The sequence below is a fragment of the Lissotriton helveticus genome, chromosome 6, assembly GCF_964261635.1.
Source record: "Lissotriton helveticus chromosome 6, aLisHel1.1, whole genome shotgun sequence".
Taxonomy (NCBI): Eukaryota; Metazoa; Chordata; class Amphibia; order Caudata; family Salamandridae; genus Lissotriton; species Lissotriton helveticus.
In genome coordinates this window covers 1,912,909,604-1,912,926,040 of record NC_136067.1, presented here as the reverse complement: position 1 = coordinate 1,912,926,040, position 16,437 = coordinate 1,912,909,604, and the positions used below count along the sequence as shown (strand labels likewise).

At 54.6% G+C, this 16,437-nt stretch overlaps 1 protein-coding gene across 1 annotated transcript in view; it reads right to left on the bottom strand.

Moving 5' to 3' along the window:
* The window catches only part of EHD3 (EH domain containing 3), a 240,799-nt gene that overhangs the window by 131,672 nt on the left and 92,690 nt on the right, over positions 1-16,437 (bottom strand). The window contains exon 3 of the mRNA XM_078649864.1: positions 1,667-1,764. Coding sequence (XP_078505990.1) covers positions 1,667-1,764 — 98 coding nt within the window. The remainder of the gene's footprint in view (positions 1-1,666; positions 1,765-16,437) is intronic.

The window sequence follows — 16,437 nt, the reverse complement described above, 5'->3', positions numbered from 1 at the left end:
TTTACTATTTAAACCTAGGACTGTGCCATAAAATATATCAGAACAAAAAAGATCACTGGCGTTATCATATACATAGACCTCCCCCTTCTCACCAAGGAAAGCACGAGATGGAGCTGCGTATGAACGTATGGCATTAATACACCAAAATCCAAGCTGGGGAGCAACATGTTACACGATGACGAAGCAGGACAATTCCAGGGAGGTCAGACCGTTCTAGATCATGTATGCAGCCATGGGGCAGGTGGAAGGGCGCAGTTGGCCAAAATGCACAGAGGCCCTACAAGTCAAGTCAAGTCAAGAGATTTGTATAGCGCGCTACATACCCAGAGGGTCTCAAGGCGCTTGGAGGAGGGTGGGGACTTACTTGTCGAATATCCAAGTTTTAAGTTGCTTTCTGAATGCTAGGTGGTTCTGAGTGAGGCGAAGGTGAGTGGGAAGTGAGTTCCAGGTTTTAGCTGCCAGGTAGGAGAAGGATCTACCTCCCATGGTGGTTTTGTTGATGCGAGGTTCAGTAGCAAGGGCTTGGTTGGAGGATCGTAGCTGGCGGGAGGGGGTGTAGAAGGAAAGTCGTGCGTTGAGGCATTCGGGTCCAAGTTCGTAAAGTGCTTTGTGTGCGTGGGTTAGGCGGCGGAAAGTAATCCTCTTATTGACGGGGAGCCAGTGGAGGTTATTCAGGTGACCAGAGATGTGGTCTTTACGCGGGATGTCTAGTATGAGTCTGGCTGAAGCGTTTGGATGCGTTGGAGTTTTTTCTGGAGTTTTACATCTACAGAATGGATAAGGTGTTTATAGAAGACATGCAACAGATTTTTCTTCCACCGCATGGGTGACTGATCAAGAGTTGGTACTCTGTGCTCATATACAGGTCAGAAGAATGTATACAGTATACTGACAACACTCTCCACCATGAATTATTTGCTAATGAAAGGGCTATGCAGCGCATATCAACAACTGACCTCCAACTGGGATGAAAGGACCGTTATGCAATCGTGTGCACATAATAATTGGAGACAGCACTTTAGGAAGCCCCACCTGGCCTCTAGTGTTGGTCGTTGCTGCGGCCACATGCCACCCAGCACATCCTAGAATCTAGAGATGGTCATTGGTCTAAGTCCATCCCAGCCTCGCATACCCAGACTTCTAGCGTTGGCTGGACTCCTCAACCCCGCTCCACAACTCAACATCTCGCAACTTTGTTTCCCCTTCAGCCAAGCCCAGCCCTGCCCCACCCCACCCCACCCAACTCGCACCTCCTATCCTCTGTTCTGCTGGTAGTTTCTCAGCCCGCCCCACTCCCAATCTCCAAACCAATAGTGTAGCCCACCCAGCATCGCCTGGGCACTAGCGTATTTCCCTTCAACACCTGCCCACCCCAGACATCCCGGCTAGATTTGGTATTTTACATCAGCATGGCCCCGACCCACACCTCCTAGCCTCTAGTGCTGGTGGTTTCCCTCCGCTCAGTCTCACCCCACCCCTTCCTAGCTGCTAGTGTTTTTCTCTTCAGCCCCTACCCACCCCAGACATCCTGGCTAGTAGTGCTGGTCGTGTCCTTCATCCCAGCCTCACCCCACAGCTCATTGCCTCCAGTGTTTTTTTGCCTTTAGCCCCGCAGCCCATGGCTACTCGGGTTGGTTGTTTCCCCCATCGCCGCTCTGCCCCTTACCTCTGCTGATCCGCTGCTTCTCTCCAGACAGGATCCCCGGAGTATCGATAATACTGATGCTCTCCAGAACAGGGTTGGGCAACTGGGCACAAACAAACCTAAACAAGACAAGAAGCAAACAACTTCAGATGTCTGTGTGTGGCAGACAGGGTAAGAATGCATTCATATTTAGAAATAAATAATACAATTGAGTGAAGGAAAAACAACTCACTTCACCTAAAAACATACTTTATTAATACTCTGACTTGAATGTTTCAAAGTAACATATCCCTCCCAGAAATAATCCCATTGCAGAGTCCCTCGCAGAATGTTTTACTGCGGTTTAAAGTGCTGGATTCCGGCCTTGCTGGTTACTCAGTTTTTCTTTCCTGGTATTATGTGCCACCTCCTTGCTGAGCTGCACCACTGCTATTCTCTCCTCTTTCCCGAATATTATTCAGTGCTGACGCTTGTTAATCCGTGCTTTGTTATTCTGCGTCGCCTCTTCATTTGTGCTGCCTCCTTCCTTTGTTATTATGCGCTGCCTCTTGTTAATGCACGCTGCCTCCCTCTTTTGTTATTCTGCGCGGCCTCTTGTTCATCCGTGCTGCCTCCCTCCTTTGTTATTTTGCGGCCTCTTGTTCATCCGTGCTGCCTCCCTCCTTTGTTATTCTGCGCGGCCTCTTGTTCATCCGTGCTGCCTCCCTCCTTTGTTATTCTGCGCGGCCTCTTGTTAATGCACGCTGCCTCCCTCCTTTGATGTTCTGCGCAGCCTCTTGTTAATGCACGCTGCCTCCCTCCTTTGATATTCTGCGCTGCCTCTTGTTAATGCACGCTGCCTCCTTCCTTTGTTATTCTGTGCTGCCTCTTGTTAATGCACGTTGCCTCCCTCCTTTGTTATTCTGCGCTGCTTCTTGTCAATGCACGCTGCCTCCCTCCTTTGTTGTTCTGCGCCGCCTCTTGTTCATGCACGCTGCCTCCCTCCTTTGTGATTCTGCGCGGCCTCTTGTTCATGCACGCTGCCTCCCTCCTTTGTTATTCTGCGCTGCCTCTTGTTCATCCTTTCTACCTCCCTCCTTTGATGTTCTGCGCAGCCTCTTGTTAATGCACGCTGCCTCCCTCCTTTGATATTCTGCGCTGCTTCTTGTTAATGCACGCAGCCTCCCTCCTTTGTTATTCTGCGTTGCCTCTTCATTTGTGCTGCCTCCTTCCTTTGTTATTCTGCGCAGCCTCATGTTCATCCGTGCTGCCTCCCTCCTTTGTTATTCTGCGCGGCCTCTTGTTCATCCGTGCTGCCTCCCTCCTTCGTTATTCTGCGCTGCCTCTTGTTAATGCACGCTGCCTAACTCCTTTGTTATTCTGCGCTGCCTCCCTCCTTTGTTGCTCTGCGCTGCCTCTTAATGCACGCTGCCTCCCTCCTTTGATATTCTGCACTGCCTCTTGTTAATGCACGCTGCCTCCCTCCTTTGTTGTTCTGCGCTGCCTCGTTAATGCACACTGCCTCCCTCCTTTGTTATTCTGCGCTGCCTCTTGTTCATGCACGCTGCCTCCCTCCTTTGTTATTCTGCGCTGCCTCTTGTTCATCCTTTCTGCCTCCCTCCTTTGATGTTCTGCGCTGCCTCTTGTTCATGCAAGCTGCCTCCATCCTTTGTTATTCTGCGCCTCTATGTTCATGCACGCTGCCTCCCTCCTTTGTTGTTCTGTGCTGCCTCTTGTTCATCCTTTCTGCCTCCCTCCTTTGTTATTCTGCGCTGCCTCTTGATCATGAACGCTGCCTCCCTCCTTTGTTGTTCTGCGCTGCCTCTTGTTCATGCACGCTGCCTACCTCCTTTGTTGTTCTGCGCTGCCTCTTCTTCATGCACGCTGCCTACCTCCTTTGTTGTTCTGCGCTGCCTCTTGTTCATGCACGCTGCCTCCCTCATTTGTTGTTCTGCGCTGCCTCTTGTTCATGAACGCTGCCTCCCTCCTTTGTTGTTCTGCGCTGCCTCTTGTTCATGCACGCTGCCTCCCTCCTTTGTTGTTCTGCGCTGCCTCTTGTTCATGAACGCTGCCTCCCTCCTTTGTTGTTCTGCGCTGCCTCTTGTTCATGCACACTGCCTCCCTCCTTTGTTGTTCTGCGCTGCCTCTTGTTCATCCGTGCTGCCTCCCTCCTTTGTTGTTCTGCGCTGCCTCTTGTTCATCTGTGCTGCCTCCCTCCTTTGTTGTTCTGCGCTGCCTCTTGGGCATCCGTGCTGCCTGCCTTCTTGGTTATTCTCTGCTGTTTAACTACTGCTATTTTCTCCAGCCTCCAAACTCTAATTTACTTCTGCCGGATTGAAACGTTGCCTGGCCTCCTGGCTTTTAAGCAGTGCTGCCTCCTTTCTGTGCCGCCTCCTTTCTGTGCCGCCTCCCACTGTGCGGCTTCCTATAATCCTGAGCCGCTCCTTGCCTTTTGCCTCACTGCTGTCACTCTCTGCTGGCTCATTGTTTCCATGCTGGTGTTTTACACTCCCACCTGCTGTGCTGCGCCCCGTTATGATGGGTAGCCTCCGAGTTCTGCTGTGTTCCCTCCCTACTAGACCACTCCTCGGTGGTTATTCAACGTCGCCACCAGGGCACAAGTCCTAAAAAAAGAAGTGCGGGGGGGACTAACCTAGTTAAGCAGTATGCAATGGACATCCTGCGTCATGTCACGCGCCGTAATATCACGGCGCATGACATCACATGTGGCATCACAGTAATGGACATCATAAGCCACGACTTTAATATGTACATGTGATGTAAAGCGCTCTGAGGCTCTGCTTTGGGATGAGTAACGCTACACAAGAAAAAATAGTGGTACTTAAATTAGATCAACGCCTTCTCAGGGGTAGTAAGTGCTATATAAATTATATTTATTTTGTGTAACTATTAGGAGAGACCACCACACCCGACATCCTTACAGTGCATGTGTATCTAGTTAACAGAGCCTGAACAAAGTGCAAAGCTGCCGCTCTTGAGTACGGGTGAAGTGCTAACCTTTATTTCCCCTCTGCTGCGTTTGCTTCTAGGTGTGAGGATCCCGACTGCTGCATTTCAACAGACTCGCACAAAAGGAGGCCGGATGACCACTCAAATTCGGCCTTTATGGGCCCAGCAGGAGTCTAAAATAAGAAAGCCCTGTCCCAGCCTGCACGTTGTCGCAGATGGAAATCAGACTACGTGCAGGCGCTGCTCAAAACGTCCTGGTGTTTGGAAATGACATCGGGACGAGTTCAGCACATTTAGTACGGCGTTCACCTTGTGAAAATAATGGGTGGACGCTGTCTACCCTCGTGTACCCCCGACTTGTGCCCTGGTCGCCACCATGCTATGATGCCTCCGTTATTCCAAGGAGCATTTTTCGTCCGCTGCCTAACTGCTGTGCCATCGATTCGTGAGGTGCCATCACCCTGTTATTCTGAGCAGCCGGCACCCTGCTGCCTCACTGCTGCTCTTCCGGTCTGTCTCCTCGCGGGGCAACCTGCTATGGCATGCAGATGTCCGATGTGGAAAAAGTAATTTTTCACCCGGCCAGAGCCATATCTAAAAATCTAACTTTAAAACCATCTTTGATACCTGATGTACTAATGGTAATGCTTGTGTGTGATATGGTCCTTCAAGCTTTGTTAATTAAAAAACAAACAAACAAAAAACGTATTAAAAGCTAAGCACCGTTTATAAAATAAAACCTAAAAGTTCCTAAGATAGGCCGCTTACGGTTAACAACTCATGCCCCTGCCATGCACTGCTTCTGACCTCACACATCACCACTGATGACGCCTCAACCGACATCGTGGATGACATCACTAATGAGCTCACAACATCACTGTACAACTAGTGTAATGTATGCTGCAGAGCGTGCACATGGCCAGGAGCACAACAAAGCATTGACATAGCCACCAGGTCCCCCTCTGGGACAGAATGCCTTTGTTAATGCTTTACAGGCTAGGGCGGCAGGGCAGCATTGTTTAAATAAATTTTAATTTAAAAAAAGGCGATTGTAGCTGTGTAATCCCACTGACATCTGCATGCCTCAGAACGTATGTGCACCAGCAGAATGATGCGAGTACCATTATGTATTCATCCAAGATGGCAGTAAAAAAAGAAAGATTTTTTTTAGAGCAGAAACAAAACAAAAACAAAAAAAAATAAACAAAAAAAAAATCAAAGAAATGGAGTGAATAGCGTGCCGGAAGGGGGAGAGAAGCACATGTGGGAGACAGCTAAAAAACACATGCACTCTCATGGATTCCTGAAGCAAAAGAAGAAAAAATAGTTACCTAAACGTGTGAAGAGTAAGGACACACGTAAAGAGGATTTGATCCAGGAAAGGAAGAAACACAAGATGGACAATCAAAACCCTCAAATAAGAAGTAAATAAGAATGACAACAAAGCCAAACAATGGTAAACAATAGGTAGAATTAAGCTCCGAATAAACTAAAAATAGGTCTGTTGCAACCAGATTAAAAAAATAATAAAAGCATTGGATAAAACAGGTGTCACCTTTGAGACCTATTGGCTTTGGGAATGTTTCTTAGTCTTACTGTGCAGCATCTATGCTAACGAGATTAACAATAACAATTGTGTTGCCCGTAATTTCTTGCATTTTTACGAGCATCTTCGAAATGTGGCGCCATGCCATGCACGATCGGTCAGCAATTTTGCAAGTGTGATGATTGTGTGGAGGCAGAAGAACGTGACCTACATAGCACCAGCTAAAAGGCGCTAGGTCTGCAGTTGATATCGCCAAAGGGTTCTCATATACTCTATTTCTAATATCCTTTTCATCTGTATTTTACAAAAATATTCAAACCACCCTTACTAAATGAAATGAAGTTTAGACTCATTGTGGGCTGCATGTACTCGGTCAGATAGAGGATCACAGGAGAGCAACGCAGATGAATACTCTGGCAAGAAAAGTTCTTTTCATAGCAGATCTGCTTTCTCTTAGAGGCCTACCGACATGAGAAGTAAAATAATACTCTAGTGACTCCAGAAGTTGAGATGTGCCACAGTAGCTGAATGAAGGCTGGCAGCGCCCACACCCGGACCTCTCCATCCCCTCTGACGTCAGCACCAGGCTGCCGTGTGCTTTGATAATGATGCGTATGCATTAGTTAGCAGCTCTTGTCAGAACACGCTAAGAGAACCAGAATGTAAGCGGAGGTAAAGTCAGGAGTAACACTCCCATCGCTGTGTGGCTCTCTCCTGCTACAGGAAGCCGTCCTAGTTCTCCCTGCAAGTCTACGGCACGAGGGAGCATTGCCATAGCTGCCAAGGTGTTAAATTGCGGTGTGTGACATTTTCATAATCTCAGTGTAATTATTAGTGACATTTTAACGACCGAGTGACACTTTCTCGCATGCAAAATCTAGCAATGAAGACAAGGAAAACATAAATATCAGAACTTACACCCATTTGAGCAACGAGAAACTCTAAAAAGATCTTAAAACTGCTGCAAAGCACCTGAAATGGAAGGGAACTAACTGGAGACAGACTGCATGCCTGCAGTTCTCAGTAGTAGAGCGCAGGCAGGCACTGCAGCTGCTGAGAAGATGACCTCATTGATCTAAGCATTCATGACCCACGCTAGCCTAAAGAGGAATTTTTATAGGAAAGCAAGGGCCAGTAGGAGATTATACCGTCACTCAGTCTCAGGCACTTATTTAATGCTGCCAAGTATTCAGACTCCTTATGTCTGACAGTTTTATGATTTCAGTGTACTCCTCAATGACACTCAACTGCAACAGGAGACAACATGCGTAACACTTGGAGTGACACTTTTTCACACGACAAACTAACCAATGAAGTGCAATGACAGAAATAACTATCAGAAATTACACACTTTATCACAATGAGAAGCTCTAAAAAGGTATTGAAACGGCTACAAAATACCCGAAAAGGAGGTTCAGTAACCTACTGCTCCTTTCTAAGATGATGGTACAGTCATCTGCCAGGGGCTCAGTGCTGCAGAGAGCGCTGGCGTACATTGCACTCAACTGCTGTCCTCAGACTGCGGCTTCAATACTGGTGGTCACTTAAGATTGTCACCTTTTGGAGAAAAAAATACCAGCTATCATATCCGGTTTTAACAGTTCGTAAAGGCCTGGACTTGATTTTTGAATGGAACTTTATATGCTGCCACAGTGTCTGCTTTGTCGGGGGGCTGTAGTGTCGCAGCACCACGTAAGTAACACCATAAAAGGCACGTGGGAGGGGGATTTTAGGTACTCCTCTCAAGGCATGCGGTCAATGGTTTGCTCTGATATTTCGCGTCAGCTACTTAACCCGTTCCCTGATAGTGACGGAACCACGCCGTCACGAGCCACAGGCGCGCTGTGCTCATGGCGGAGTGGTTCCGTCAAGCTGCGGCCGCTCCGCCCACGCGGCATCAATTCCCCACCTGCGCGGGTGAATTAAGGAGCGTGCGGGGCCGTGACGGAACCACTCCGTCATAAGCCCAGCGCGCTCGTGGCGGAGTGGTTCCGTCACAAGCATGGCGGCGCCGCGCAACCCCCCCCTCTCCCGCAGCGGAATTACCACCGCGGCCCAGGGGTTAATAAGGCAACCTGGGAAACGGGTGTGGCCAGTTGAGGGGCCACGAGCTATTAGCTATTCAGACACTGTCACAGCGGAGCATGGGCCTTGCTGGACAACAGGCAAGTCGTGCCCCCCCCACCCCCCGGATTCACGTCAGGCTGGTCCAGATATTGATAATTATCATATATATCTCCCTCGCCCTCACCCTCACCCTCACCCGCCCTAAACACTCTTCCCTCTCTCGCTCTCCCCGAAAAGACCACGTGGTACACACTCACACGCGCTAAACTGGGCGGGCAGTTCTGTTTGACTGAATTGGTGATAGTCCCATGGCCTGCTGTGATGCCTAGCAGAGTTGTTGATGTTTGAAACCCCAGTAAACAAGAGAGATGGACCCTACTTGCGAGACAAAGCACGCAGCTCTTCTCTTGTTGGCACAGCGGTCTCACAGAGCGCTCACTGCATAAATGCAGCTCCACCTACAGCACGCCTCGTAGGGAAGTCCCTTGGGGCAATAGAATGCATGACTAATGCACTTAGTGCAGTGATGCGAACACCAGTACTAAACTGCGTTACTCTAACCCTTGATGCGTGGTACTTAGCAGGGCTGCACTGCCTCTTCCCCCTGCCTCCAGTGCCTTTCTTCAGTCTTGGGCCGTTCCCAGTATCTAAGCTAGTTAAGAAACTATTTTATGATTATTTCGCAGTTTTTAGGGCTCGAGCCTACGTCACACGAAGTGGGGCGGGGCTTCCGAGCTCTAATGTTATAAAAAAAAAAAAAAGTTCAGAAAGGGCTGTGGGCTGCCGCATTCCAGAAAGCGCGCGGTTTTTGCGTGTGGTATTCTGCCATGTGAATGGTAATTGGTCCAGGCAAGGCTGTGTTTAAGTAAGGCAGCACGACATAGGGCTTTGGAATTTTTGCAATGTCCACTTCCTGCATAAAGTGTTCGGACACGCGCAGAAGAATACATAAATCCTCAATTACCAGCTGTCCGAGGTGCCGGTAATTGAAGGCAGATGGTGCTGGGAGCGTGTGCACTGCTGTGTTTTTTTTCCCTTGAGCTCTGTGTGCGCGCCGGCAAACCCGCGCCTGCTCTTTGACTGAGGTAGGCTAAACAAGCATTGGAAAAGCAAATAGGACTCTCCTATACAAAATCTGTTGGTTTTGTGGCGGTGCAGAGTGGCGGTGCAGAGTGGCGGTGCAGAGTGGCGGTGCAGTGCAGCAGAGTGGCGGCAGAGTGGCGGTGCAGAGTGGCGGTGCAGAGTGGCGGTGCAGAGTGGCGGTGCAGAGTGGCGGTGCAGAGTGCAGAGTGGCGGTGCAGAGTGCAGAGTGGCGGTGCAGAGTGGCGGTGCAGAGTGGCGGTGCAGAGTGGCGGTGCAGAGTGGCGGTGCAGAGTGGCGGTGCAGAGTGGCGGTGCAGAGTGGCGGTGCAGAGTGGCGGTGCAGAGTGGCAGTGCAGAGTGGCAGTGCGGTGGTGCAGAGTGGCGGTGCAGAGTGGCGGTGCAGAGTGGCGGTGCAGAGTGGCGGTGAAGAGTGCAGGTGCAGAGTGCAGGTGCAGAGTGCAGGTGCAGAGTGCAGAGTGGCAGCGCAGAGTGGCAGCGCAGAGTGGCAGCGCAGAGTGCAGAGTGGCGGTGCAGAGTGCAGAGTGGCGGTGCAGAGTGCAGAGTGGCGGTGCAGAGTGCAGAGTGGCGGTGCAGAGTGCAGAGTGGCGGTGCAGAGTGCAGAGTGGCGGTGCAGAGTGCAGAGTGGCGGTGCAGAGTGCAGAGTGGCGGTGCAGAGTGCAGAGTGGCGGTGCAGAGTGGCGGTGCAGAGTGGCGGTGCAGAGTGGCGGTGCAGAGTGGCGGCGCAGAGTGGCGGCGCAGAGTGGCGGCGCAGAGTGGCAGCGCAGAGTGGCAGCGCGGCGGTGCAGAGTGGCGGTGCAGAGTGCAGAGTGGCGGTGCAGAGTGGCGGTGCAGAGTGCAGAGTGGCGGTGCAGAGTGCAGAGTGGCGGTGCAGAGTGCAGGTGCAGAGTGGCGGTGCAGAGTGCAGGTGCAGAGTGGCGGTGCAGAGTGGCGGTGCAGAGTGCAGGTGCAGAGTGCAGGTGCAGAGTGCAGGTGCAGAGTGCAGAGTGGCGGTGCAGAGTGGCGGTGCAGAGTGCAGAGTGGCGGTGCAGAGTGCAGAGTGGCGGTGCAGAGTGCAGAGTGGCGGTGCAGAGTGGCGGTGCAGAGTGGCGGTGCAGAGTGGCGGTGCAGAGTGGCGGTGCAGAGTGGCGGTGCAGTGGTGCAGAGTGGCGGTGCAGTGGTGCAGAGTGGCGGTGCAGTGGTGCAGAGTGGCGGTGCAGTGGTGCAGAGTGGCGGTGCAGTGGTGCAGAGTGGCGGTGCAGTGGTGCAGAGTGGCGGTGCAGTGGTGCAGAGTGGCGGTGCAGTGGTGCAGAGTGGCGGTGCAGTGGTGCAGAGTGGCGGTGCAGTGGTGCAGAGTGGCGGTGCAGAGTGGCGGTGCAGTGGTGCAGAGTGGCGGTGCAGAGTGGCGGTGCAGAGTGGCGGTGCAGAGTGGCGGTGCAGAGTGGCGGTGCAGAGTGGCGGTGCAGAGTGGCGGTGCAGAGTGGCGGTGCAGAGTGGCGGTGCAGAGTGGCGGTGCAGAGTGCAGGGTGGCGGTGCAGAGTGCAGGGTGGCGGTGCAGGGTGGCGGTGCAGAGTGGTGGTGCAGAGTGGTGGTGCAGAGTGGCGGTGCAGAGTGCAGAGTGGCGGTGCAGAGTGCAGGTGCAGAGTGGCGGTGCAGAGTGGCGGTGCAGAGTGGCGGTGCAGAGTGGCGGTGCAGAGTGGCGGTGCAGAGTGCAGGTGCAGAGTGGCGGTGCAGAGTGGCGGTGCAGAGTGCAGGTGCAGAGTGCAGAGTGGCGGTGCAGAGTGGCGGTGCAGAGTGCAGAATGGCGGTGCAGAGTGCAGAGTGGCGGTGCAGAGTGGCGGTGCAGAGTGGCGGTGCAGAGTGGCGGTGCAGAGTGGCGGTGCAGAGTGGCGGTGCAGAGTGGCGGTGCAGTGGTGCAGAGTGGCGGTGCAGTGGTGCAGAGTGGCGGTGCAGTGGTGCAGAGTGGCGGTGCAGTGGTGCAGAGTGGCGGTGCAGTGGTGCAGAGTGGCGGTGCAGTGGTGCAGAGTGGCGGTGCAGAGTGGCGGTGCAGAGTGGCGGTGCAGAGTGGCGGTGCAGAGTGGCGGTGCAGAGTGGCGGTGCAGAGTGGCGGTGCAGAGTGGCGGTGAAGAGTGGCGGTGCAGAGTGCAGGTGAAGAGTGCAGAGTGGCGGTGCAGAGTGGCGGTACAGAGTGCAGAGTGGCGGTGCAGAGTGGCGGTGCAGAGTGGCAGTGCAGAGTGGCAGTGCGGAGTGGCAGAGTGGCGGTGCAGAGTGGCGGTGCAGAGTGGCGGTGCAGAGTGGCGGTGCAGAGTGGCGGTGCAGAGTGGCGGTGCAGAGTGGCGGTGCAGAGTGGCGGTGCAGAGTGGCGGTGCAGAGTGGCGGTGCAGAGTGGCGGTGCAGAGTGGCGGTGCAGAGTGGCGGTGCAGAGTGCAGAGTGGCGGTGCAGAGTGGCAGCGCAGAGTGCAGAGTGGCGGCGCAGAGTGCAGAGTGGCGGTGCAGAGTACAGAGTGGCGGTGCAGAGTGCAGAGTGGCGGTGCAGAGTGCAGAGTGGCGGTGCAGAGTGCAGAGTGGCGGTGCAGAGTGCAGAGTGGCGGTGCAGAGTGCAGAGTGGCGGTGCAGAGTGCAGAGTGGCGGTGCAGAGTGCAGAGTGGCGGTGCAGAGTGCAGAGTGGCGGTGCAGAGTGCAGAGTGGCGGTGCAGAGTGCAGAGTGGCGGTGCAGAGTGCAGAGTGGCGGTGCAGAGTGCAGAGTGGCGGTGCAGAGTGGCGGTGCAGAGTGGCGGTGCAGAGTGGCGGTGCAGAGTGGCGGTGCAGAGTGGCGGTGCAGAGTGGCGGTGCAGAGTGCAGAGTGGCGGTGCAGAGTGCAGAGTGGCGGTGCAGAGTGGCGGTGCAGAGTGCAGAGTGGCGGTGCAGAGTGGCGGTGCAGAGTGGCGGTGCAGAGTGGCGGTGCAGAGTGGCGGTGCAGAGTGGCGGTGCAGAGTGGCGGTGCAGTGCAGAGTGGCGGTGCAGTGGTGCAGAGTGGCGGTGCAGTGGTGCAGAGTGGCGGTGCAGTGGTGCAGAGTGGCGGTGCAGTGGTGCAGAGTGGCGGTGCAGAGTGGCGGTGCAGAGTGCAGAGTGGCGGTGCAGAGTGGCGGTGCATAGTGGCGGTGCATAGTGGCGGTGCAGAGTGGCGGTGCAGTGGTGCAGAGTGGCGGTGCAGAGTGGCGGTGCAGAGTGGCGGTGCAGAGTGGCGGTGCAGAGTGGCGGTGCAGAGTGCAGAGTGGCGGTGCAGAGTGGCGGGGCAGAGTGGCGGGGCATAGTGGCGGTGCAGAGTGCAGAGTGGCGGTGCATAGTGGCGGTGCAGAGTGCAGAGTGGCGGTGCAGAGTGGCAGTGCAGAGTGGCAGTGCAGAGTGGCAGTGCAGAGTGGCAGTGCAGAGTGGCAGTGCAGAGTGGCAGTGCGGTGGTGCAGTGCGGTGGTGCAGAGTGGCGGTGCAGAGTGGCAGTGCGGCGGTGCAGAGTGGCGGTGCAGAGTGCAGAGTGGCGGTGCAGAGTGGCGGGGCAGAGTGGCGGTGCAGAGTGCAGAGTGGCGGTGCATAGTGGCGGTGCAGAGTGCAGAGTGGCGGTGCAGAGTGGCAGTGCAGAGTGGCAGTGCGGTGGTGCAGAGTGGCGGTGCAGAGTGGCGGTGCAGAGTGGCGGTGCAGAGTGGCGGTGCAGAGTGGCGGTGCAGAGTGCAGGTGAAGAGTGCAGAGTGGCGGTGCAGAGTGCAGAGTGGCGGTGCAGAGTGCAGAGTGGCGGTGCAGAGTGGCGGTGCAGAGTGGCAGTGCAGAGTGGCGGTGCAGAGTGGCGGTGCAGAGTGGCGGTGCAGAGTGGCGGTGCAGAGTGGCGGTGCAGAGTGGCGGTGCAGAGTGGCGGTGCAGAGTGGCGGTGCAGAGTGGCAGTGCAGAGTGGCAGTGCAGAGTGGCAGTGCAGAGTGGCGGTGCAGAGTGGCGGTGCAGAGTGGCGGTGCAGAGTGGCGGTGCAGAGTGGCGGTGCAGAGTGGCGGTGCAGAGTAGCGGTGCAGAGTGGCGGTGCAGAGTGGCGGTGCAGAGTGGCGGTGCAGAGTGCAGAGTGGCGGTGCAGAGTGGCGGTGCAGAGTGGCGGTGCAGAGTGGCGGTGCAGAGTGGCGGTGCAGAGTGGCGGTGCGGTGGTGCAGAGTGGTGGTGCAGAGTGGCGGTGCAGAGTGGCGGTGCAGTGGTGCAGAGTGGTGGTGCAGAGTGGTGGTGCAGAGTGGCGGTGCAGTGGTGCAGAGTGGCGGTGCAGAGTGGCGGTGCAGTGGTGCAGAGTGGCGGTGCAGTGGTGCAGAGTGGCGGTGCAGTGGTGCAGAGTGGCGGTGCAGTGGTGCAGAGTGGCGGTGCAGTGGTGCAGAGTGGCGGTGCAGAGTGGCGGTGCAGAGGTGCAGAGTGGAGGTGCAGAGTGGCAGTGCGGCGGTGCAGAGTGGCGGTGCAGAGCGGCGGTGCAGAGCGGCGGTGCAGAGCGGCGGTGCAGAGTGGCGGTGCAGAGTGGCGGTGCAGAGTGGCGGCGCAGAGTGGCGGCGCAGAGTGGCGGCGCAGAGTGGCGGCGCAGAGTGCCAGCGCAGAGTGCCAGCGCAGAGTGCAGAGTGGCGGCGCAGAGTGCAGAGTGGCGGCGCAGAGTGCCAGCGCAGAGTGCAGAGTGGCGGTGCAGAGTGCAGAGTGGCGGTGCAGAGTGGCGGTGCAGAGTGCAGAGTGGCGGTGCAGAGTGGCAGCGCAGAGTGGCGGTGCAGAGTGGCGGTGCAGAGTGGCGGTGCAGAGTGGCAGAGTGGCGGTGCAGAGTGGCGGTGCAGAGTGGCGGTGCAGAGTGGCGGTGCAGAGTGCAGAGTGGCGGTGCAGAGTGCAGAGTGGCGGTGCAGAGTGCAGAGTGGCGGTGCAGAGTGGCAGTTCAGAGTGCAGAGTGGCGGTGCAGAGTGGCGGTGCAGTGGTGCAGAGTGGCGGTGCAGTGGTGCAGAGTGGCGGTGCAGAGTGGCGGTGCAGAGTGGCGGTGCAGAGTGGCGGTGCAGAGTGGCGGTGCAGAGTGGCAGAGTGGCGGTGCGGTGGTGCAGAGTGGCAGAGTGGCGGCGCAGAGTGGCGGTGCAGAGTGGCGGTGCAGAGTGGCGGTGCAGAGTGGCGGTGCATAAGAAGGACATCACAGGCAAGTGGTGCAATATTCGCACATTCACAAGGAGATCACTAGCAGTACAGTACACACCACATGAACACACTCCATAACACATAGCAACAATACATTGGCATTTACAATGCCATTAGCTCAAACTCAAATAAATCCGAGCCCGATTGCATTTCTAATGCTTGTTTAATATCTATTGGGCGGCCTTAACCTAAAGGAGTCAGAGCGATTTACACGAGCACCAGATTAGAGTCCACAAGGTCACATTCTGTTCTTTAAAGCCACGACGAAATTAAGTGCTTTGCCCAGAATGAAAGGATGTTGAGCCAACGTCGGACTCGAACCTGGTTCCTCAGTGCCACAGTCGGCAGCTCTCACAGTTAAGCCACATCGCCTCCCAATTGATGAAGTTTGTATAAAATGAAAAAACAGGTTTAAAAAGAACCAACCTGATTCTATAAATTCTTCTAAATAAGTAATGGAGCAAACGTGTGATGCATTAATGTTAGTTTCACATTTCCGATTTAAATGTGGTGAAAACTCCATTAGCTCCTTTTCTTATTGTGTAAACAGATCAAAATGTTCTTTTTGCTGTTTACACAACAGAGAGCAGTATTTTTGAGCCGAAGATCTCTCAGGAAATCTGCCTTCGAGCTTCTTGGGTCTGCTGTGACACGACCAGTGTGGAGAAGCGTGGCTCAGTGGTTAGAGGCGGCAGACCCGGAAGCTGAGGTCGGCCGTGGACCAGGGTTCGATTCCCCGCCTCGGCGGGTCTCGGGCTCTAAAAATTCCACGGACTCGACAATTCTCGCTCCGGTGCCTACTCGACTCACGGGGTCACACTCTGCGACTCTGGGCAATAGCTTGCTTAATCTCCACTACGGCCCCTCGCGGCGGGATGCCTGGCTTTCACCTTGTGGATACGCTGCCGGGGTATCTCACAGGGGAATACCAGGACGGGTTCCCTAAGCAAGCGCCTTGAGACCCCTGGGTGATTCGTGCGCTATATAAATCGAAATACATTTACATACATTTACATTTACACCAGTGAAGATAAGATGGTTGCAGTCAGGCTTTCCAGGGTGAGGACACTCGGACCTCTGTACCTCATATGGACGCTTGCGTGGATGCTACGGGGAGCAGAGAGGCCATCTAGCAGGGAGGCTACTATCGATTAACCTGGCTCTGTGAGCACCAGGATGCCCCATTAACCCCTTGGGCGCGGCCGTGATTCTGCGCCTGTGCGGCACTTTTAGTGAGTGGGCGGGTTCATGACGGCCCCCAGCCGTCATCAGCACACGCCCACCGTGGTGCATGACGGCCGGGGGCAGTCATCAGCATGGAACAGGTTAAGAAGCAAGCAGCCCTGGTCCTGCTACACCAAGAAGTGAAGTGCTACAGAAGTTTCCCATTTAGAATGTCTTACACCGAGAATGGACATCCATCCACCAAAACGCCGCAAAGACAGATGGAGTGACATTCAGGACAATTGCTGCACTGACACGAATAAATGCAGCGGTCTTAAGGCACAGCCACAAGGGGTGCCAGATTTCAAGTGGAGGTCTCAAACATGACCCTGGTGCTAGAGGAAGAAGGGCACACTAAAACTCCAAAATGCTATTTGCCTGGAACTCTGATCTCAAACCCTTCTGGCCCCGCCTCTCCTAGATGGCATCACATGGTTGATGTTTGAATAGATAATGAAATGCACTACGGTGTACTCGCTGCTTATTCTGCTGGATTTCATCAAAATGTTGAAGGCGTGCAAGTTTGCTCCGCGCAAAAGGAAGAAACCTGGCTGGGGTCCAACAAACGGCACAGTGCAGTTTGTTGGAACCCAGCCAGGTTCCTTCGTGTTCCATCACATGGCTGATGCCTTGACTCACAGCACAACTCCCTCCTATTTTCTGCTGAAAAGATCACAAAGAGCAAGGAGTATCAGCCATGCTCATTTTCTGTTCCTGCTGATGCCATCATGACCTTGAAACCAGGGATAGCAATGGAAGCCAAGGGCAAC